Source organism: Phalacrocorax aristotelis, chromosome 1 (assembly GCF_949628215.1).
Source record: "Phalacrocorax aristotelis chromosome 1, bGulAri2.1, whole genome shotgun sequence".
NCBI lineage: Eukaryota > Metazoa > Chordata > Aves > Suliformes > Phalacrocoracidae > Phalacrocorax > Phalacrocorax aristotelis.
Window position 1 is genome coordinate 25,366,931 of NC_134276.1, and position 24,939 is coordinate 25,391,869.

The 24,939-nt window shown below is 37.4% G+C and overlaps 1 protein-coding gene across 4 annotated transcripts in view; it reads left to right on the forward strand.

The window, feature by feature from the left end:
- PDS5B (PDS5 cohesin associated factor B) overlaps positions 1-24,939 on the forward strand; it is a 110,651-nt gene that overhangs the window by 11,783 nt on the left and 73,929 nt on the right. For all 4 annotated transcript variants that reach the window (XM_075084797.1, XM_075084816.1, XM_075084806.1 and 1 more), the window contains exons 2-6: positions 11,117-11,242; positions 14,732-14,935; positions 19,392-19,478; positions 19,577-19,674; positions 20,807-20,933. In XM_075084797.1, the coding sequence (XP_074940898.1) occupies positions 11,135-11,242; positions 14,732-14,935; positions 19,392-19,478; positions 19,577-19,674; positions 20,807-20,933 (624 nt within the window). In that variant the 5' untranslated portion in view covers positions 11,117-11,134. The remainder of the gene's footprint in view (positions 1-11,116; positions 11,243-14,731; positions 14,936-19,391; positions 19,479-19,576; positions 19,675-20,806; positions 20,934-24,939) is intronic.

The window sequence follows — 24,939 nt, forward strand, 5'->3', positions numbered from 1 at the left end:
CTATTTCTGTATTTCCCAGTCTTTGTAGTGCAACTCTTTTGCCTTGAGGGCTCTGATTACTACTTGCAAGTTTTACTAAGTGGTTGTTTAAATTCACTTAGTAGAATGAAAACTTTCCTTGCACCCCAGTCAAGGGGACAAAGCTTAAATCTCAGGTTTGTTCCTTTGGCACAGACATTACCCGTGACCACCACAGTGTTGGAATAGTACATATCTCCAAATCACTTCTGCTTTCAGTTGACCCAGTTGACCCTTTCAAAACAGAGACTTTATTTATGCACTGCTTGTGTCAATTTAATATAAACATTAATTGTCTCTGAATATTGGCAAAATGATATCCTGTGGGATTACATACTTACGTGATGTTCCTTGTGAAACTTAGGTTTTGTCATGTGTATATAAGCTGGAGAATAACCTATATCCTGACTAAGTGTGACAGAGAGGGTAGTTTTGGTCATCCAACTGGGTAAATGTGGCTTTCTTGACAGAAGAGAGTTTATTTTACTCCAAGTTTCCCACTGACAGCGGTATTCCGAGATACAGTAATAGTCAATGGGGAGGCTCATATGGACAAATTTCACTGCTTCTCCTCAGTATTCTATAGCTCAAACATACAGATAGAGTGTTGTGAACATTATGTACCTTTCTGTATGGGTAATGTTGGTGTGTGTGATAGTTTCACGTGGTAGAATGGAAGCAGAATTATCCTGCGGCTGATCCATGTGCTGTTGGTTCACTGTCTGTGAAATGCCGAAAGATGTCCAGAATGTTTACAATTATGGTCTCAATTGGTACTGATAGTTCACTGAGTTACACTCTCCATTTTTCTGGAGGTATAAACAGGATTGCAAGTGTGTCCCTTGACAAATGTATTTTGAGCACTAGTATGTTAGATTTCTCACCAGCACCAGAAAGGCAGGGTATCTCAAAGGCATCCCCTAAAGATGCCAGGTGAATGTGTCAAGGTGAGGTAATGATTGAAATGAGCCTTCATTCACCAGTGATGGACTTAATGGGCTTTTGTGAGCTATACAATCTTAGAATCATAGAATCATTTAGGTTGGAAAAGACCTTTAAGATCATCTTGCCCAATTCTCCCTGAGCGTCATTTGCAATAATTAAATTACCATGCTTTGTTCTCAGATCTCATCAGTTTTATTTCAAAGGTGACCCTCTTAGTGGATGAGGGGAAGGCTGTGGATGTTGTCTACTTGGACTTTAGTAAGGCCTTTGACACTATCTCCCACATTCTCCTGGAGAAGCTGGCTGCTCATGGCTTGGACAAGTGCACTCTGCGCTGTGTTAAAAACTGGCTGGATGGCCGAGCCCAGAGAGTGGTGGTGAATGGAGTCAAATCCGGATGGCAGCCAGTCACGAGTCGTGTTCCCCAGGGCTCAGTGTTGGGGCTGGTCCTGTTCAATATCTTCATTGATGATCTGGATGAGGGGATTAAGTGCACCTTCAGTAAGTTTGCAGATGACACCAAGCTGAGTGGAAGTGTCGATCTGCTGGAGGGCAGGAAGGCCCTACAGAAGGACCTGGACAGGCTGGATCATTGGGCTGGAGCCAACGGTATGAGATTCAACAAGGCTAAGTGCTGGGTCCTGCACTTGAGTCACAACAACCCCATGCAGCGGGGCATGGATGGGCGGACGGACGGACGGATGGATGGATGAGGAGCTGCTCCGTGCCCTGGGGGGGCTCAGCCTGCAGCGCCCGCGGGGCCGCTTCGGCGGGAAGCTGGTGCTGCTGCGGGGGCTGCCGGGCTCCGGGAAGAGCACCCTGGCCAGGTAAGGCGGCGGCCCCGGAGCCCCTCGCCCTCCTCGCCGGCGGGGTGGTCTCCCCTCCGCCGGCCCCGGCTGCTCCTCGCTGCGCCACCCGGCTCCCCAACTTCTTCACCAAAAGGGTTGTCAAACATTGGAACAGGCTGCCCGGGGAAGTGGTTGAGTCTCCATCCCTGGAGGTATTTAAAAGAAGGGTAGACGTGGTGCTTGAGGATATGGTTCAGTGGTGGACTTGGCAGTGATAGATTAGCGGTTGGACTCGATGATCTGAAGGGTCTTTTCCAACCTTAATGATCCTATGATTCTATGAAAGAAGTGTGCCTTCACGGAGAACACTCACGTTTCATAGAATTATTAAGGTTGGAAAAGACCTCTAGGATCAGCAAGTTAACACCACCATGCCTCCTAAACCATGCCCTGAAGTGCCTGTCTACACATTTTTGAACACCTCCAGAGCTGGTGACTCCACTACCTCTCTGGGCAGCCTCTTCCAATGCCTGACCACTCTTCATCAGCTTCCTTGCCCTTCTCTGGACACGCTTCAGCAACTCAATGTCCCTCTTGTAGTGAGGAGCCCAAAACTGAACACAGTATTTGAGGTGTGGCCTCACCAGTGCCGAGTACAGGGGCCCAATCACTTCCCTACTCCTGCTGGCCACACTATTCCTGATACCAGCCAGGATGCTGTTGGCCTTCTTGGCCACCTGGGCACACTGCTGGCTCATATTCAGTTGGCTGTCAACTTGCAAAATTCAGATAAAATTTCAGTTTAATACTGATGAGTTTGAGTCTCCTGTATGAGCAACTGGGTTAAGTTCTTTTTGTTGTTGCTGTCATAACATTAGCAGGAAGGATGGGAGAAGTCTGATTTCTTGAGTTAGGTCAGTATATGCAATTTAATTTTAGTCTTGCTTAGGCCATGCCCTTATTGTGACTCCCAGTATTTTTTTGACTGCATTCTTTCCTAAACTTCATTCAAATCATCCTGAAGTATAGGCTCCCAAGGCATGGACATATTCAATAAAGACAATTTTTGTATGGTTTATTATTAAAATCAAGAGTTTGTAGGGAATATGTATATCATGTACCTTCTCAGAAGCTTTCGCAAGTTTTCTTGGGGGCAAAGAATATGCTATAATAATCTTATGCTGAAGAGCACTATTCTCCTAAATTTGTATTTGTATTCTAGGGGACAGGGAAACTAACATCTTTTTAGACAGCTCTGTCAGATTTGTGGTATGTTGAGTTTAGTTTACTTCATCTTGGATTTATTCTTGGATATGATTGAGCCATTAACACTCAACTGAGGAACCTTTACATAGGATATGTAAGTATTTCAAGTTTGTCAAAGCTGAATTGACTGAATATTTTAAAACTGGAAAATATCAGGAAAACTTAACAGGAAGTGTTAGCCTCTCCAATGTAGCTGAACTTCATAGTGTTTGATGGTGACCTTTATGTGAGAAGGTTTCATCCTTTGAAGGTTAAGGTGAAAAGGTCATTGTCAAAAACTTAATGACTTTTTCTCAGACAGAGTGAAACTTACCTCTATTCTCTACACCTGCGTTTCTCCCTGCTTCTCCTCCCTGTGGAAGAGTGTTATCTTTTCATGAAATCCTCTGCACCCAAGCTGTACGTACAATGTTACATTTCTGATTTTGTGAGTACAATGGCATCCTGCCTATTTGCAGCGCCTTCTGTGCATTCTTTTTCAATTTCTTTAAGAAATTGTATTTTTGTATAGCAAAATAAATTACTCTACTTAACATCTCCAGTCCTGTAGTAAGTGTTTTAGGTGAAAACTGCCATGTTCCTGTACAAACAAATTGAAGTTCAAGCCAAATTGAATGACTTCTTTTTTTTTTTTTTTTTTTTTGCAATATTACCACTTCTGTTATTTCACATACTTTGCATTCAGTATTAAACACTCTAAGGACTGGTCATAGTCTGCTTGTTACGTACTTGTCTTTTTTTTAAACTTTTATATGGTATGCGTCTGTAACATGACCACCTAACAAGCAATGAGGTGGAATTTTTTCCCTAGTGTTTGGCTAACTGACAAATATATTGCAGATGTCTGTTTTACTAACATCATATTGTCAACCTACACTCTCCTCTGCTTCATGAAACAAATAATTACACCTTTTAAAATCGTAACCAGTATTTCTTTGTTCAGTTATGGTTTTGAGGTTTGTTTTTCTGTCAGAATCTTTTGTTATAGTCTTCCAATTTTTATCTCCTTGTCATTTCTTTTCCTGCAGCCATGCACAGAAATAAGAAATTAAAAATGGAGTGCCTGCAGTCCACTTACTTAGTCATGGGTAGAAATACGAAAGCTGAGATCCCACAATAACATGGCAATTTTGTTTTTCCTTAGGTTGTTGATTGGTTTAGTGGTAAATTCTGTTATGTAGTTTCTCATCCTTTTTTTTTTAAACTTGGTTTATTTCAGTGAAAATGCTGTTTCATAAATGCAAAAAAAGAGCAATTTTACTTTTATCACTTACTTTTAATCACATCTGAAAAATGCTGAAATTTACAAGCTGGATCAGATGTTTTGTGGAAGCTGCAAGTGTCTGCAACACCACTGGAGAGAGCTGTATGCTGAGACAAGTTGGTACTGAATACTGTCATCTGGCTTAATCTTTGGTAGGCTTTCTCTAATGAAGTTTGCAAAAATCTGATCAGTAGAAATGGGGACTTGCATGGCATCATTTTGTAACTGATTACAAGGGGGAGTACTATATCCTGTGTAAGTTGTTTGCAGGTTTTTTAGCCTGTGTATGTGACACTGGTATCGTGGCTCGTCTTAATGTTTTGTTCTTTATTCTTACTTGTTTGCTCTTTTCCTGAATCCTCCAAATCCCTTGTACATTATAAAAGTAGCTCCTCTTGCACAGTTTTTACCTGCACATCTTTTCATTTTCCAGTGAGTGTTTACTTAATATGTTAATAAAGAAACTTAATGCCCTTTGCCATATTTTCTAATGGAAGGTTTAAAAATAGCATTTCCTAATTTAAACAGGTATTATTACTTACATATTGGCTGTCAAAGGTTTGCCATTAATGAGACTCCTGTAGTGAAACCCAGTACTTTTGATGTCATTTGCCAGGCTGAGAGTGTTACTTCTGCCTTACAAGGTGGTTCTTCATTCCAGAAGACCTTTAATTTGTCGTTTCTGTAAACTCTTCCTGTATCAGTCCTTACTATGCTTACTGTGCTGCCTTGCAGAAATAAGAAGCTAACATTTTCTTGATACTATGAATAATACTAGTATCTTGATTTATTGGTGGTGAAGTAAACAGTATAACATCACATTTCTAAAAGAATGGAGAGTATTAATCTAGACATATCTGAATCGGTGTGAAAAATTATGTGGATTTACATGAGCACATTTGGTCCAACACTCTAAAGTTTTCTGTTTTACTCAACAGCAGAAAATTAACAGCCAAATTTCAGCTTGGTGTGGCTTTTTATAGCCGAGATATAACTCCTTAGCAGTAGATTTATTATGGAAATACGTTTAATTTAGTGGCACTTACATAATGAAAGACTTTAAAACCTAAGTCATGTCTTACCTTGATCAATTGTTGTCAATCAGCTCTACACAGCAGGAATTTACCAGGATGTAAAAATTTTCTGTAAGTGACTTAAATCATTACATTATTTGTGTTTTAATAATCCTGCTGAAGTAGAAAGATGCCTGCCTCTTCCACTTCTGTAAGTTGCTGACTAATCTCTTCAGAATACCTTGTTGTATCTTTTGTGGAAGTTACAAGTTGACCAATTTCTGTATACATGCTATATTGTTGAAGCAAATTTAGTGCTCTCAGAGTATTCGTAATGGCTTATATTTATTCATACAAGGATGTAACCTACTGAGGGTACAAATTTAAAAAAACCTGGATATAAATAAGAAAAAGAAATGACAAATAGCATGTTGACAGAGGAACAGAGCTTTGGAGTGAACTCTGTATAGTGATTTACTAGATGAAAGATTTGACTTCCTCCCAGTATTCCCTGAGACAATTTAGGGAAAGTGTTCTTGAGTCTTCTAAACTGTCTTTGTTCTTGATGGAATGTCCTATGACGATGAGAGACCGCTGGTCATACTGCATGATCGTGGAGAACAGATGGATGAATATTTGCAAATCTTTTTTCTTGGCTACTCTTATTGTTAGTGATATGAACTGTGTAAACAAATATTTAAATCTCTACACATTGCAACTTTCTTTCATGCCAGCAATTTATTAAATTCACTAGGCTTCTAATGGCTCTGTAAATGCAAAGAAAGTGTTATTCCCAGTGGCTCATTGTAAAATGTCTTCCAAACATAGATTTAAAAGTGAACATATCTGTATGGGTCAAATTTATGTAAGCTTTCTTTTGTGTACAGTATTTTAAAATACTGCTCTTAAGATGTAACTACATAAATTATATACAGTTCAATGAAAGGTCGGAAAAATAAGGATGATGAAGTTTGTCAAGTTAATTGCTTTTTCTGGTGATCTAGGTCCTCATGTTTGGATTCTTGATTTTAGAGAGGAGGCAGTAGTAAGGCAGGAGGGTGTCTTGCAAGGAGTATAAGAACTGATTTGCAAAAGCTTGCTCTGTCTCTTGGAAAAGATTTCTACAAAAATATCTGAAGCATTAAGGTTTAAAAACAAGTATAGATCTCTGGAAACGTACTGTTGACACATGACTTCATATATGTTAAGGCATAGTTTATTTAATGATTAGCACAGTTAATTAAATCACTATAGGCAATGTGAACCGTCATCTAAACAAAATACAATTAAATGGAGTGTGGTTTAAGTCCTCCTTTTAGATCATTGACTTAACATCCTGTGAAGATATTTATTGACCTATTAAATATATTGCATAGGTACTTATATGGATTGGTATCTTGCATATTTTTATTTGCATGTGTGTAATTTGTTTTTTATGCGATTGAGCAAGGAGAGTCTGTAGTTGAACTAGTCATAAAGAATTATGTGCTATACAGAAACCATCTGAATATTGAATCATTTAATATAATGGCCAGTAGACTTAGCTGGAACTGAGTAGCTATCGGGTCCTGCTAATTATGTAGAGAACTACTCATTTGTCTTTTATTTATTTGAGTTTGACCAAATTTTGGCAGTGGTACTTGTTACTCGTTAACTCTGTTTAGAGTAGTGAATTGTTCACTGTCTATAGTGTGGCTGAAAATTATGATTTTACATTAAATATGATCTTTCAATGTAACTTGTTACAGAAGGTGGATGACTTCAATCCGTCCTATTTTAATGTCCAATAAATGCAACCTGTGCTTTTGCTGTTTCTTCCATGCTTTAATTTTCCTGTTATCATTGAACAAAGAGTATGTATTGTCTTTTCTTGTACAAGTTTCTTCTACCACTCCCCCCTCCATGTATAATTTAGTTTTTAATTTGTCAAACTTTTTTACACATACCATTTTTCAATGTACTTTTAGAGACCTGCTCATGGTTCCTGATTTCAAATCTTTCAAGTTATAGTTGCAACAGTGCTTCTGTGTTGAAAGAAGCAGTGCCCAGACATCTTAAGTCCTACTGTATCATCTCCTTGGACGTCTCCAACTCCAAGGAGTGGAATTAATATTTTAAATACTATATAAGCTTAAGATATCTTTATTTGTAGTTTCAAGACCTGGCTTAACTTACAGTATTCTTAACATAACCAAAGCCTGATAGAATCATGATTTTTATTTATATGTAGTAGGATTAGCACTTGTTTTTTATATATTTGTTGAAGTTCTTTGTTTTATTTATCTCCTCTTTTTGTTCTCATATAACAGCAGAAATAGTGTACATCTTACTGATTAGTTAAAAGGCTTACATTCTGGCTGGTGCAAAGCATCTCGGAGTGTCTTCTCACCTTAAAGGTATCCATGTGAACATTTTCCTCTTTCTTTGGCTTCTGATTGTGTATATGGAATAATACCGGATTTCAGAAAACATTGTGGAGAACTTCTAAAGTTTCAGTTCTTAGAAATTAAAAACAACAAAAAAGTCTGTCAACTGAGTCTCTTGTTCAATCTCAAAGAAACTTTCAAAGAATTGCCCTTTTTATTAAAATGCTTATGACCTTCCAGTATATTCTGAAAGAAGATGGTGCATTTTTAAAAACAAATTTAAGAAGTTTTTTGAAATTCAGTCATTGGATATCACCTCACTGGCTTATGGATTTTCATGTTCAAACATGTTCTAGATACAGCGGGCCTTGGTGCTGCTGTTCTTAGCTGTCACTGTCCTCTGTTTCCCTGACAGAAGTTAACTGAAACAGCTGGTGTAACTGTTATGTGAAATCACAGAGACTTTCATTTGGCTATAATCAGGTTAAAAACACACTCTCCCCCCACCCAAAAAAACCCCAACAAACCACCCACAAAAAACCAAACACCAAAACACCAAAATCCTAGATCCTACTAAATGTTCAACACATTTTTTTGACAGAACTAGGTACTGGCAGTCTGGAAGAGCAGAAACTTCTAACAAGCTAATTCAGTTTTATTTAGGTAGTTGTTGAAGTGATAACTATTGTACAAGGGGGTAGTTTAGCATTGAATTGTCTCTTGTTGAATGCTAGGTTTTGGTTTTTGCTCCCCAGTTCCCCTAGTTCCTGTTCCTTCCCTTGAGTTAGCTTTGTTTGTCACGTGCATTTCAAAAACAGTTAGGCTTGTTTTTCTGAGTCAGTGAGTTTGGTTGGTCCAGCAAAGCATCTGATGCTTTTATGCATTCTCGGATTGTGAGGGGAGCAAGACTCCCTTCAGCTGTGATGACCTGCTAAAATGAATTTAGCTATGATAGATAACATCATTCTGTCTGAAAACTAGAATGGAGAATCTATGTCAAACGGCAAGAAGAGTGAACTTGGTTACATCTTCTGTGCCTGTTTTGAGGAGTCGCAGAATCACAGAATGGTAGGGATTGGAAGGGACCTCTGGAGATCAACTTGTCCAACCCCCCTGCTTCAGCAGGGATTCCTAAAGCAGGGGGCACAGGACTGTGTCCAGGCAGGTTTTGAATATTTCCAGAGGAGACCCTGCAACCTCCCTGGGCAGCCTGTTCCACTGCTCTGTCACCCTCACAGGAAAGAATTTTTTTCTCATGTTCAGGTGGAACTTCCTGTGTTCCAACTTGTGCCCACTGACCCGTGTCCTGTTGTTGGGCACCACTGAAAATAGTCTAGTCCTATCATCCTGACACCCACCCTTTACACATTTATAAACATTCAGTATTTTCCTCTTCAGGCTGAACAAACCCAAGTCTCTCAGACTGCTTGTAAGGGAGATGCTCCAGCCCCCGATCATCTTGGTAGTTCTCCGCTGGACTTGCTCAAGCAGTTCCCTGTCCTTCCTGAACTGGGTAGCCCAGAACTGGACACAGTATTCCCAAATGTGGCCTCACTAGGGCAGAGTAGAGAGGAGGATAAACTCATGCACCCCAGGATACCGTTAGGCCCTCTTGGGCACAAGGGCACAGTGCTGGCTCAGGGTCAGCCTGCTGTCCACCAGCCCTCCCAGGTCTTTCTCAGCAGAGCTGCTTTCCAGCAGGTCAACCCCCAAGCTGTAATGGTGCACGGGGTTGTTCCTCCCCAGGAGCAGGACCTTGCACTTGCTCTTGTCGAATTTCATGACAGTGCAAAGAAGTATAATGGGGATGAATGTGACATTGTATTTTCCTGGAAGTGTCAGAAAAAGTTAACTTCAATGATTTTTTTTTTTTTTCTGTCCCAGGTTTCTCAATCTGTTTTTACTACAACTGTTAAGTACATAGCACTTGGTTCAACTGCCCGTATATTTAGGTACAAAGAAGATGTCAGAAACTGAGTTGGCTTTTGTGTTGCTATTGAACTGCTTTGCATATCATGCCTGTTGAAGGATGTCTGAATGTGTTCATTCTACTTGCTCCATTTCCTAAAATAAAGATGTGTCGTGCTCTATGTATTTACAAAAATTATTTAAATGTCAACATTAACTTTTTGTTTTGTGAAAGATAGTAAAGAAGAAGCAAAATATGTAACTTTAGGTTGTTATTGTGAGATGTAGGCTGAAGAACACAAAACATGTTGGGATTTTCTGGGGGAGGTGGGTAGATGAGTATACTTCATGTGCCAGTTCTCCTTTGGTGTACAATGATCTTGGCTTGGACCAGGTTACACCAGCCTGTTATGGAATGTGCTTCTAGCCCATCTCTCCTTGTGGATTCTGGTTGATTTTTATTTCTGATGTTATAGTTCTGAGAAGTTAGAATTGTACATATATCCTCCTTGTAAGCAGATCAGTAGGAAGAAAATGCTTGACTTGAAACTCATAGTTCAGGAAAGTGGTGCCTGTGAGGAAGCATTCTGAACTTTTAGATAAATAAATAGGAATATCAAGGCAATGGCAAAGGAAATTTTTTTCTTTCTTTCTCTTTTTTTTTTTGTTTGTTTTATTGTTAGTCTTTACTGTTAACTGCCTTGGTACACTCTTTTTCTAAAATCCTAATTATCCCAACACATGCAGTCTTGTTCTTTTTGCTGTCTTTTTCTTCCATAAAAATTAATACAAAGCTTTCAATCCAGCTCGCTTCTCTACAGCAGTAGACCTTTACATAGTTTAGGATGGATTAGGTGGCAATCTGCATTTGCATCGGTTTAAAGGGACTGAGAAACCAAGTAACTGAGTTGTTTTCATAGTTGGAAGTTGTAAGACTGCTTATCTGCAGTCTTTTGCTTAAAAACTTGGCTTTACGGCGTAGAGGAAAGACTACTATTTGGTCTGTTCTCTTCTTGTCCCTACTTCGTTCTCTATCTGCTGCTTGTCTGGCAGCATTGGCAAGCTAAAATTAGTGACATCTAACACTTCAGCGGCACTGCGATTTGGACTTTTGGGGAAATTGTGCTCTATTTAATTGTTTGGAAAACATGAAGTTCAGTTTAGATGTGTGTTCTTAGAGAGTCTAAAAGTCCAAGCTGGCTGGGATTTATTATTACTCTGTGGTGGTAATGGTTCATGCAATAAAATAAGATTCTTGGTTGCATCTCTAAGTGTGAAGATCAAATGCATTCAGGAATGAGGGGTTTTAGCTTTTCTGTTGTGTACTTCTTGAAAGTTTTATTATTGTATAGGACGATCTACCTGAATATCAAAACCATTGCTGTCTGTCACAATATACATTACTGAAAACATATTTTCTCCAGGTTTTTTTTTGTTTGTATGGGTTTTGTCTGTATATTTCTACTTGGATTTTGTTTGTAGAAGTGGGACAGACAGGGTAAACATAAGATAGCTAAACAACTTTGACCTTTTAATTTCTTTCCACAGTTTTAAAATCGTGAAATCATGGCTCACTCAAAGACGAGAGCCAATGATGGAAAAATCACATATCCTCCAGGAGTCAAAGAAATCTCTGATAAAATTTCTAAAGAAGAGATGGTGAGAAGGCTAAAGGTTAGTAAGCAAGTAACTGTTTGCAGATTGAAGTTTCTTGTATGCAGCAATGATTCTATTACTGTGTTTTCTATCTGAAAGGATTATTTTTTTCTTCTGGGCTTTCTCTTTCCTTCTGTATGCACAGAAGAAGGAACTGGTTGGTTATTGTTTTCTGTTCTACCCCTTTCTTGAAGTGACTTGTCAAAATGTTTAAATGAGTTAAAAAACCACAAATGGAAATAAGCTATATTAATTGCAAATACTACTTAAATTTTATTTCAGCTCCTACAGTCAGTACTCTTAGAAAAAAATACTGGAAAACATGGAGAGTTTTGGAATATTTTGGAAATAATTTGATAATTTTGGAAATAATATGGATGCATCAGAATAGATTCCCTTTATGCATTTCTGCTTTTTGGGTGGATTGTAAAACCCACTTTATTTTTTTCATTACTTTCATTACGATACAGGCTAAAATAGTCTTTGATTATACTGTGTGTTTCTGTCTCCTTACTTTCTTGACCACTTTGTTTGGCATAACCCTACAGTAAGGTTGGAGAGATTTGGGGGATAATTTCATTACAACAGTTCTGTATCTACCCATGTACTCTCACAAAAAGGCTGGCCTGTTAGTATTGTGCAGGAGGAGTGCCTTCAACTTGGGTTTGCCCTACGAAACAGGAGGGAACAGATGTGGGAGAGGAACCTTAAGTATTCTGACAGCTGGAAGAGCTTAATTTGGAGTTTTGTTTTCTTAAGAAGTAGTTCTAAGTCAGTTTGAACTACTGGTAAATGAACAAAAAACAATAAAACCCCAAGCCATAAGGATTCCTTCTCCTCTCCCCCCCCAGTAACTTGTCTGTGCTTTGGGAATTAGGCTGATAGATTTTAGTCAGTATACTGCATTCTGTGTTGTTGAATAGAATACGACATTTAGAACTTCATGTGTGAGTGAATCCTAACAGAAAAAATTGTTTGTTATCACTTACATATTTTTTTCAGCTTGTGAAAATGCATGCAGTTCTTACTGATACTTCTTTTCCTCTAGTGTAATTTAACTTTTGGCTTTCAAGGCCTAGTCCCTTCTGTTCTGTCATCTTGATCTGTCTTGCAGGGGATGTATACTTTGCAGGATGTCCTATGTTTCTTGTCAGCTGTTTATTCTGGCTGTGTATTCATCATACACAAGCAGGGAGAAAACCACACAATATTTCTTTTATGCAGGATTGGATGATCTAGGCTATACTGCAAGTGTACAGACCTACTGTATAAACATAACTTCAGGTGCTAAATAATAGTAGCTGATAAATAAGTGAACTATTAGCCTCTTCATTTCCCTGACAGCCAAATTCATACAAGTGTTAGGGAAGAAGGACTTCTCTGTGGATTTTATTTTAATTTACACAAGCAGGTAGTCTGCTGTTCGTTAATGACAAAATATATAAATACGAATTACTGGGAATAATGTGAGAATAAAATGGAAAATATGCACAGTGAATTTTGAATTTATATATTAGCATAACTTACCTCACAAATTTTATGCATTTCTTGATCTACTTTATCTCCAAGTTATAGTAGATTTGGAAAGGAGTTAGAAATTAAATGGCTGGAGCTATGAACTAACACTGAAGACAGGAAGAAGGTGATGAACCTCTGGAAATGAATGAGTAGTGTGAGAAGAACATATTTTCCACAGTTTATCTCAATACACAAGAACCAAGGCATCATCTAATGAAATATATTAATTTTAGACCAGCAGTTTAATAACATATTTTTCCATAAGTTTTATATAACTGAATTCCTAAGTTTATTACTGCAGAAAGATGTAGGAAAAATTGAATAGGTTAAGAAATATGAGACACATTTGGAAGATGAAGCTCCAGGAGTATTAGTCATGGTGGTCCAGGTGTGATTTCAAGCTCAGGAATCTTGCTGTGCAGGAAGCTGGGAAGGTATGCTAAGAGAACCAGCTTGGGTTTTTTTGTTTTTTCCTTAAGCACTGTGACAGATTGCTGTGGAGACAAGATGACTGATTTTGTTATCCTGACCAGTATGGAGGTTCATGTTGTCAAGGAAGAGAAACTGAAGGTTCATTTCTAGAGTAGATGAAAAACATACTTACTGCAAGAACTCTTGTGACACCTGAATATTTATTAATTCTTGTTAATTATGTAAATCTAATTACTTTCCACAGAAGTAAAAACAGTTCTTTTTTAAAAATCACTTTCACGTGTAAGGGCACCAGTGCAATTCAAATGGTTCATCTTGTGTCTGACTGGAGAGGACTTTATTTTTCTGTCAATGGAAATTATGTGTGTGCACAAGCTACTAATCATCTGTGCCTTTTAGTAAAGAATTCTAATATGCTTGAAAACTTTATAGCTGCTGTGATCTTAATTATGCAGAAGTTATTCCTTACTTGAAAGTAGGATTTGTTGTAACCTGACCAATTAATTATTTTTTGGGAAAAAAATCAAATAAAACAAACTAAAACAAATAATTTGTGGTGTTTTAGGGGTGGGGGGTGCGGGTTCCGTGTGTGGTGGTTTTGTTGTTTTGGTTTGGTGGGTTTTTTGCGGGGTGTGTATGGGTTTTTTTTGAGGAACTTTACCGGCATTATTTTTCAAAAATATCTTTCCCTGCACTGGTGAAATAGATGGGAGTTTTGACTTTAATTCTGAGGATGGTGTAATTAAGTATTTATTACCATTTTAATTTTAAACAAGAGTTGAACTCCTTAAAATAACTCTGCCTCTGTGATCCAAATAAGAAATTGGAGAAAAGCATGATTACTTTGTTTTGTCATCAGGTTTTTCTTCCCCAAAAGGTTTTTTTTTTTCAAATATAAGAATTCTTATAGCTAGCAGTTACTAATTATGTCTCTTCTTGCTTTTTCTCCATTTGGGGTGTTAAATAATTGGCGTCCCAGACTTTTTTCTTTTTCTTCCATAACTTTAGTGTACTGGATCCTAATAATACTGATAGGCATTTTAGTCCTGTTGGACAACAATGCATGCTGCTCGGCTGCACTGGACTCATATATACTTCTGTTGAAAGTGTGTGCTCTGCTTCTGGGCAGAGCAGTAGTAGAGGAAAACCTGAAACTGAAAGAGAATAGAGGGGAAAATAAGTTGTAGCCCTAAATACTTTATGGAGAAATAAATATTTTGAGTAAAGTTTTCCTATTTTATTAATTTTTCAGTGAATGGCTGTAACACTGAATGCTGTTGTATTTTGAATTGGCCAACTTGATCATATGGTTTCTCGAAAAGATACATGAAGTACTACAGCTAGGCTTTCAGTAACACTGCTGAGACTGTGTGTTGGGGCAGTTGACAGAGGACTTGACTAGGTCCCTCCTGTACCCTGGTTACTAGAGTTAGTACTGCTGCATTGCTAATAATGCTTCTGATAGAAGTTGTACGAAACCAGAAATGGAACTTTCAGTAAGGACCCTGTTACACAGAGTACTGCATTTTATGTGTTGATGTCTGTCTCCCTTTTTAGATGGTTGTGAAAACTTTCATGGATATGGACCAGGACTCTGAAGAAGAAAAGGAGCTCTACCTAAATCTTGCTTTACATCTTGCTTCAGACTTTTTCCTCAAACATCCCGATAAGGATGTACGTTTGCTGGTAGCATGTTGTCTTGCTGATATTTTCAGAATTTATGCCCCTGAAGCCCCGTACACTTCACCGGATAAACTCAAGGTAAATTGAATTGATCTCTTCTTCCACACCAGGTTTTTAAACTGAATGATTGATATAATAAATTATAACTTTTTTTTCCCTCCCTTTATTCCTGGTTCAGCCTAAACTATCCAAGGTTTTCACTTGATTCTGGGATTAAGGGTGTTTGGTCAGGTCAAGTGTTCATTAGATGATAAAGTGATATATAGTACATCTTTCAATAAACTGTAGGGTTTTGGATTTATATTGAAAATAAATATTTTCTTGAACTGCCATTGGGATTTGCAGATAGTGGTCTGTTACTTTAGAATTATTGATATGTCTATAGGTTTTATAATAATCTCTTGCTAGATAGGTAATTCCTTCAATTGGGAAGATATCCCTGCTGTTTCCAATTAAACTACCAAGAGATGATTGCCATATTTTTATAGATTAAAGGCTCTATTGAAACAAAGAAAAAGTATTTTTGACCAGAGGCTAATTATTTCTGATGTGAATTGGAAAACTCTGCAGTTACAAACATCACTGATCCCACTAGATGGAGATGGTTGATAGAGAAATGCCAGGTTTGAAAAGGCAGTACAGATTTCTACCCCATTTGTTTCAGAAAAATCAAATTTTAGATTGTTTTATGGTTTTCTCTTTTACTTTTTTAAAATAGAAATCTAACTTCCTTTTCAATTCATAAAATCAAACTACTTCCCTTAAACAGTCTGAATCTGGAGTGATGATCCAAGTCTTACAGAAAACCTTGCATGGGAAAATAACACTGAAAAATGCATCCATTTTTGTCTCCCTGATTTAAGAGTGGGGTGGAGCTTTTCTGTTTTGTTTGGGGTTTTCTTTTGTTTGTTTTCTCCACAGTAGGATAAAAAACTGGTTGTGGTGGAAAGTGTATCTATTACAGTGGGAGAAAGTACTCACTTTCAGATCTAGTGTTTGCACCATAAGGGCTTCATAAGTGAGGCAAACAGTTTCAACTGTAGTGTACATCATTTGTTACCAGACATACTGGAGAGATACCTAGAGGCTTCTGTTAGCTGTGTTTTCTTAATTCTGAATTGTTACACCTCTGATTACACACCTATCTAGGTAGCTTATTGATTACACCACCTTCAACTGGAGACAAACATTAGCTTTCTCTACTGTGCTATATTTAAGTCTGGTTTTGAGACATCCCGAGTTCTACTTCAGTTTTGAGTATGCATCTTCCTTTGCTTGTTAGGCTTAGAGGTTTTTTTCTCTTTTCTGAGCTGGGCTAACAAATGATAGTATTCCTCCTTACAGAATTTGATCTATGAAATGCTACTAAGTTTTGAATTTTATAGTGTATAATATTGGAAGGTTAACATTACTGATTTCATACTTGCAGTGTAAGCATATTACTACTGCTATTTGGATAGAACAGACTAGGAACTTCCACTGCCAGCATTCAGTTCTGTAATCTGTGGATTTCAGAATTCAGTTTCTTGATGCAGATTTCTAAAGACATTTTGAGAAGTAAAGGACAAACAGTAGACACCTTTATGTAGGGCTGCTGAGGTAGGTTTTTGCAAACGCATTTCCACTGAACAAAGCTTTTGTGGTTGCAGGACAAGCTCTAATACAAATGTTGAAGAGTTCCTTCCACTTTATGACAAAGAGGCAAGAGGAAGAATGCTTCCTCTTGGGTTATATCTTGGCATTACTTTCACCCAGTATTTAATATCATATCCATACTGCAGCTTTGAGTTTCTTCTAGTATGTTTAGCACCAAAGTTGAAGATGGCAAAAGGAAGTGCTAAGGAAGTGCTGAAAAGGGTAATTTCTTGAGAGGGGAAAACTTAAGATTTAAGTTTTTGCCCTTGCTTCAGACTCTTTGGATCTCTTTATAACTTATGCATCATGCAAGTGAGATACAGAGAGAAGGGATCACAATTTGAGGTTTCCCTCTTTTATGTGTATCCTCAGTATAAGTCTTACATTCTTCGCTGAGTGTAGAAAGATCTTTGACAACAGGGATGGAAAACGTCACGAATAGGCTAAAAGCAGAACCGGAGCAGGACTGTTCTGGGATCTGGAAACTTCTAACTTAAGTCCTCCTCAGTCTGGGGAAAGCCTAGAGCCCAAATCTAAGTTTCCTGGGGGGAAGATATTGTAATTGCTGGTACGTGTCAAAGAAAACCATGTGGACAAATGGGCTGTCTGCCCGACTCAGCTGAAATCGGGGTGTTTAAGGGTATATACGGTAGCAGAAGTTTATGTTCTGTGGTGAATGCCGTGGCTCTGATGCTTACTGAAGCCATTATGCGGTTAACTAGTATCAAGACAACAATCCACAAAAAACTTTCAATGTTGTTCCTAAAGTTGAAGAGTAAGCACTTTTGTTTTTAGAGTCTGGGTTCTAATGTAGACTTGCTTTATGGAGTCTGATGTGAAACCATATTGTCCAATTTGAAAATGTTGTAATTTATTAGCTGCAGCAAAGTTTATTTTATCCCATGTTTTGCATTCATAAATGCATGTTCAGATGGTATATTCTGTATGCTTACAAAAGACAAACTTTTGGGGTTATTTCACACTAGATATTAAAAACCAGTGCTTTTGAGTTTAGTCTGTCTTTCTTCCTTTAAAACAGGAATAAATAGAGGAGGAAATTATTACTCTCTGAAATGATGCCATTATTATTTGTGAAGCATTCAGATGCTAGACATATACATGTATGCTATTCATTCATGTATGTGTTAGTATACAATACAGTGACATGTACTTCATAAAAATTGGGAAAACTAGTTTTGGTCTCAGCAGAATCTTTCAGTCATGTCCAGAAAATAAGTGTGCGTACTGAGCTGCGGGATAAAAAATAAAAATACTTTGTTAAATGAACACCATCCATTTTTGCACTGATTGAGGTTCATCTGTACAAGTTTACCAGAATAATTATACATAGCGCATGAGTCTAAGATGAAATAGTTTCTATATTTGGCATTGGTCATTCTCTCAGTTGCTCACTTGCTTCCTTAACTGAATGTTATCCTTCACTGAGACTTAGTTTGTATGTCTTCTAAACTTCACAGCACCTTCTGGTGTACCAGTTTCTTGGATGATGGAACTAATTTTGGGTGGGCTGCTGGCCTGCTAGTGGTTCAGGCTCTGGTTTTTAAGGGGATATTCTTCAGACTGGTTTTGTCTGTGGACTGAATGTTCTTTAGTGGTTGGAGTTTGTTAGGTGTGTCCTTTGAACTGTCTCTCTGGTGTAATTTCAGCTAAAGAGTCTAGATTGTGTGCTCTGTGACTGACCTGAAGTGTGAACCAAACAGTGATTTTTCTGATCTGAAAACTTCAAAGGCACAACCTTGATCCAAATTCAGACATTAATGTAGCTATATCTCTGAACAATGTACTTGCTGTGTTTTTTTTGTCACAAGATGATGATGTCACGTGTAATCTAATCCTTGTTTTTACCTAGAATCACAGTTAAATGCTCAGTTTAATGAATAAAGCTGGATTTTGTGGTTGTAGCCTTGAAAATGGGATTCCTTCTTTCTATGTTTTGTCCATCTCATCGTTCTTGGGGTGAGGGGAAATGGTCCTTTGAAAATGTTATAGAAAAGCTTTCTAGACTATTTCTAGGATAATTCTTTTTTAGGGTTAACTGTAAGGCTTTCTTGTATTTATTATGGAAATGTTATACCTTTTTGGAATTTGATTTATACCTATATGGTTAGATAAAGCATTATAGATACAGTTGAAGCTGTGAGCACAGTCTCTAGTGATATGTACTCCTGAATCTTTTGATTTAATATAGTAGTTATTAATTTCTAGCTGTTAATTATCTGAATGTAAAAAGCATTTTAAAAGGATACCTTCCTGTGTGCTTCCATTCTGTTCATCATTGACTGTTCCTTATAATGTGCTTGAATTTATTCTGTGTGAGACTTTTCTGAAGAAGTCTTCTGGTGCCTGGAAGTTGATAAAGGAAGCAGGAGAAACTTGGTTTTATTGGTTTTTGCAACAGATGTCATCGGTGTCACTAGCATGATGACTGAGAAATGCACAAACACTACAGTGTGAACCTATTATAATACTGTTAGGGAAGCTGCAGTTGCCTATTGCTTTGTTCCCCTTCTCCTGTTGAAACACATGTAAAGTGTAAAGTAAAAATATAAAATTCATTGTCCTTCCGAATAATATTTTGACTTCTGTGGTATGTCAGCCAGTTGTAGCTCTTTTTGTCAAGTGTTTTTCTTTGGAAAAGAAACACTTTTTGCTTCCTCAGAAAAAGGTTATTTCTCAACCCTTTAAAGAAACATGAAGCATTTTAAAATTACTCCTTGACGTTCTTTGTTTTGTAGGTCTTCTTTTGGGTAGTGAAATAGTGTGTCTGTCACTGCTGCATGTTTTATAGTGGTGAATAATACTAGTAATTTAAAAAGGTAATTATTTTAATTTTGGAAGTTTCATTGCAATTGATTAACTATCACTTCTTTCTTTTCAGGATATATTTATGTTCATAACAAGGCAACTTAAGGGTTTAGAAGATACAAAAAGCCCACAGTTTAATCGATATTTTTATTTGCTTGAGGTAAGCTTCATAACTTATTTCATTAATAACTGTTAAATGTAATTTTTCAACTTAATTTTGTATTAACTACTCCTTTTATTTTCTCCTGTCCAACACAGAACATTGCCTGGGTCAAGTCTTATAACATATGCTTTGAATTAGAAGACAGCAATGAGATTTTTACACAATTGTATAGAACGCTGTTTTCAGTAATAAAGTAAGTATTGTCACCTGCAATTATATTATTGCATGGCTGAGGTCAAGTGTTTCTAACCTAGGTCTTCAGTCTGTTGTGTGACTTTCAGCATTAACGAGCTTAGTTGTGTAATTTAGCTTAAGTAAAGGTAGCAGTATAAATATAATATGCTGTCAGTTTTGCCTGTTGTAATTAGACAAAACACATGGCAAATCTTTTTTTCTCCAAGAAATTTACTTCGATTGTCTTTTACTGCATTTATTTTATTCTGTGCTTGAGGTTGAAAGTGGATGGTGCAATATGCAATTCTAAGAAATTTGGAGGCTTATTGCTATAAAAACATGAGTCAGAAATAGCAGACACTGGAAGGTACTGCTAGAGATGGTCTAGTTTCCCTCCCTTTCTCAAACCAGGGTCAGCTAGAGCAGATTGCCCAGCACTGTAGCCAGTTGGGTTTTGAGGATTTCCAAAGATGGCGACTCCATGGCCTCTCTGGGCTATCTGCTCTGCTGCTCACTCACTCTTGATTTAAGAAGTTTCTTATGGTTAATCAGTATGTCCTGTATTTCACCTTGTGTCCATTGCCTCTTGACCTGTCACTGGACACCACTGAGAAGAGTCTGGCTGGCTCTGTCTTTATTCCCAACACCAGGTATTTAAACATGATGATAAGTTTCTCCCTAAGCTATCTCTTCTTGAGGGATCTTTTAAAAGAAAGGAAGAAAAAAAAAAAAGTGTCAGCTCTCTTGGCCCCTCCTTGTATGAGAGCTGTCCAGTCCCTACATCATCTTTGTAGCCCTTTGCTGGATTGGCTCCTGATGTCCAAGCCTCTCTTGTGCTGGGAAGCCCAGAACTGGACACAGCACTCCAGATGAAGATTCTAAGGATTGATGTTCTAATACATTATCTTCTCATGTTAGGGATAGATACAGTCCTCTTACTCTTTTAGTACAGTAGTAAATAAAGAGGGCATGAGATTGAAGAACATTTTGAGAAGTGGTATATGCAGCTGAGAAACTTATTTTCACTTCTAAGAAAACTTGAGGTTTGATTATTATATATTCCTTGTTTGGCATCACTGTAGGGAGTACTCTGAGTGGAAACTGTACTTCATATGAGTAGTACACTAAGAATCTTTTTTCTTTCATTTCAGCAACGGTCATAACCAAAAAGTACATATGCACATGGTTGATCTAATGAGCTCTATCATTTGTGAGGGAGATACTGTGTCACAGGAACTTTTGGATACAGTATTAGTTAATCTAGTGCCAGCACATAAGGTAAGGCTTCATAGCAGCTTTTTTTTTTAGTTGTAATTTGTTGTATGTATGTATTCAGATATTTAGATTTCATTGAGAGAATACCTGTAGCAAATGTGTTCCTATTACTTGGGGTTTTTTTTAGCAAACAGGTAATTTTTAATAGTCAGAAAATTTGGTAGTGTTTCATTGCTTTGATTCACTTGCCATAAATTAAAGTATCAGTGGTCATAGTAATCTAAAAGCTTTAATGATATGAATTTATAGATGGGGTTTTTATATACAGTCAATACCAGTAGAACTTAATATAAAAGACACACATATCCTTTGGAAAGCTTTTAATTAGTGTAATGCTGTATCAACAGTTCAAATTAATGTGCTGCCCTAAGTGGGAGGGAAAAAGTTGACTGCTGTTTTGTAGTTGGCTTTGTTGGTTTCAGAAATGTTGACTTGGTGTTATTGAAAGCACATTGGTATGTTCTTGATGCAGTTGTAGAACTAACTGTTCAGAAATAGTGGTGCCTGAAAAGCCCAAGTGACAGCTGTCTTTCCTTAATGAAATTTTGTTTTGTCAAAATGAAAAAAAGGTGTCCTACAGATGAACTGAGAACTTCAAACTTTACATATGTTGTGACACTTAAATGTTTAAAAAGCAAGAAGGCCTTACTTTTCATTCAGAAAACTAGCTGGGTCCTACCAGAATCTCTTGGGCTACAGTGTAGAACGTGACTTAGGTTGTGTGTGACAAAACCTAGGAAATTATCTAGGAAATGTGTACTTAGCTGGATTTTGGACAGTTCTGGCTGTCATCTGACAGGTGTGGGGTTTTTTAAAGTGTGTTCAGGAAAAGGCTAACTTTACTTACACTTGTTAAAAACTACAATAAGGTTAAATGGATATTAACTGAGAAATTTTTGCAGCTTTGCAGTGTCCTTCGCTTCTTTGTTTCAAAAATAAAAACAAAAAAACCCAAACCCTGAAGAAGGTGGCACATCTGAAGAAACTGAGTAGACTTCTCATAAGGTGCTCTCTGAAGAATATAGCAAGTAGTGCAACATAGTGTCCCTTACCACAAGCTGTTAATTTCAGTAAATGAACAGCACATATTTTTTTTCTATTGACAATGAAAGACTAAATGCTTAGTTTAGATCAGCCATTTTTCCCCTGCTGGAAATGTTTTAGCTGTTTCCTTCAAGGATTCTAGCACTTTTGTGCCAGGACCAGACTGAGACTTGTGTGGCTAAAACTCAGCTTTATTAAGTAAGCCTTGGAATACAAGAAACAAAAGTAAGACTATGCAAAATACTTCCATTTGTATTTTCTCAGTTGTTAAGCATCTGTTGTTTCATTGTAACTCGATTTGACTGCATTGTTTTTATGATTCATGTTTAATAAACTGATTTTGAATTGAAGAACTTGCATCCTGTTAGATTTGCTATAGCATTGAAATGGCTTTGTTTTATTGTGGGTTTTAAGTCATTGACTTGAACATTTTAATAGGATAAGGTATTTGGGGTTTTGCATTTTTCTTCCACTTCTCAATCAAACTGGCTCTTTGGATGGGTGCTAGTTTGTTGCTTGGTTTCTAACTGAAATAGTTTCATAATTTGAGACCATATTTTGAGTACTTTTATCTTAATTTTAACTTTTTAACCTTTCTCATACTAGTGAAAAGAAACTTCTAAATTTTTTCTGTTTCATCTCAATATCTTCGTATAGTGTTTATTTAAAATTTTGGAGCTTAACTAGTTATCTAAGCACTTTCTGTGGCTACTGATGTCATGTTGGAAAAGTGTAATGAATTCAGATTAAGAATTTTTCTACTCGTGTCTGAGCACAAAACTAAAAGGCGATTAAGGATAAGGTCCACTGTAAAAGCAACTATGTCTTGGCTGACCTAGCTGTTAAGCTGTACAGACTGTGGGAAAGGGAAATTGAAAAATCAGGCTGGCCACCAAAAATGGCATAATGGCAAGCGCTGAGGTAATGGTGAGAGGGGAATCCTTATCTAGCCAGATTCCCAGGGGACCAGAAGAATTTTTTTGATGGAGTAGAAGGAGCATAGCTCTATTACTAGCTCAAATTCGAAAATGAACAGATTGAGAGGTTGTTGTAGATAAAACTGTGATTGTAGCAAGTGACACAGGCAAGTGGTGTATTTTTAATACAACCGCAAGGAAGGTTGTGCATGTGAGGGAATGTGGAGTGCCTTTGTGAATTGAATGACTGTATTCTGGAAGATAGTGATAGAGCCAGTGTGACTTCTTATGTATAAACAGCTGTATTGGATAACACTAGGTTGAAGACTTGAAGAGCTTGATCTGTATAATTTATCAAAGGAGCAGTATGTAAGTGTGTATTGGGAACAGAAGGTTCAAACAGATCCTTTAGTTTTGGATCCTGGATGCTATAGACCTTAGCATCCGGGTCTAATGGCTGAAATTCAACATTAGACAGATTTGAATTCTATTGATATTTTTAAGAGTTGTAGTAACTACTTTAACCTTTGGTAAATTGTTCATTTAAAATGCATTTACCTCTTGAGATCAAGGTCAATAACTTTTCCAAGAGAAATGCCAGATATGGTCCACAGTCCTGAGTAGTAAGTCTACTAGGCAGTGGTGCTAGCAGGACGACTGCAAAAACTCAGGCATAAGGAGCATATGCTGGGGGCATGACGTACTATCAAATGCCTCTCTAGCATAATTAGTAGTCACTGAAGTAGTCAAAGCCGCTCTAGCTCACTTGAGTTTGTCATCCATCTCACTTGGGCAGAATAAAAGCCATATTGATATAAACCTGAATGAAAGTGTCTGATGCTACTGTTGTAAAACAGGTGCATTAGAGCATGCGCAGGCTTGCTTGAGTAGTACAGCAGGTATCAGATAAGTCAATAAAACAGTAAACTTAACTTGTCTGACCATGTGCTCAACTCTTAATTTCTTTGATGTTTAATTATTGTTTTCCTTCTGTGGTTTCTCCTTTCTTCTTTTCTATGAACTCTACTGAAATACTTTTGATAGGATTATATTAAGAGGGAATGAAAAAAATAAATGGTGAACTAAACCCAGAAAAGGCCAGAAGCAAGGGAGAGGTAGTCAATACGAAAAGGCAAGAAAAATGAATAGTTTGCCTTTCCTTTAACTGTTATCTTAGATTATAAAGCCTTAGTAGCAGCACCTGTAAACAATTTTGTGTTTGTGCAGTGTGTTAGAAGGCAAATTGTACTTTATTTCCTTGAGTGTTTGCCAGAGTGTTCCATTTTCAGCCTCAGGAGTACTACAGGGAATCCCACATCGCACATTGCACATGCTTTACATGCTTATCTTTTTGAAAAAAGTCATACTGACAATTAAATTCCTAACTGTCTGTACTAGGAACTTACTTAATAATTGGTGTTATCTATCTTGGCAGCACTTCAGCTGAGCTTTTTCTTTATCAGCCATCGTTAAAAACCTGTTTCCCTCCCCCAGTAGAACTAGAGAGTCTGTTAAAACTGCTCTGTCAAGTGCTTTTGGATACAAATTCTTCTGCTGTGCCATTGATAAGAAGAGTAAAACTGAAGACCCTTTCCAAATTCCAAGAAAACGAAATGTTAAAATGTATGGGTTTTAAATCTGTTTCTAGAGGAAATATTCTTAATCATTTGAATTTACTCCTAAAGTTATAAAAATAAGGACTGGATGCTACCTAGTCATCCTTTTTGAAGAAAAATAAGACATGCATTTATTTTCTGGTTCTGTTTTGATTTTTCTTTAAAGGATGAATACAAATTGAGTGAAATAATTTCTTTGAGCTGTGTTAAATTGGGCATTGAGAGGAAACTGGAAAAAGGAACTGAAGAAAAAAAAAAAATCACTGGGTATGCGTTTCCATCACTGCTAACCCCATGGTACCAGTACAGCTGATTTTTGGCTCTGTGGTAAACTGTCCTGGAGAGCATTCTCTGTCTATATACAAAAATGTCTGTGCCATGCTGTCTGAGAGGTTGCCACTGCTTCTTGCGTCTGCAGTAGAAGTTTGTCAA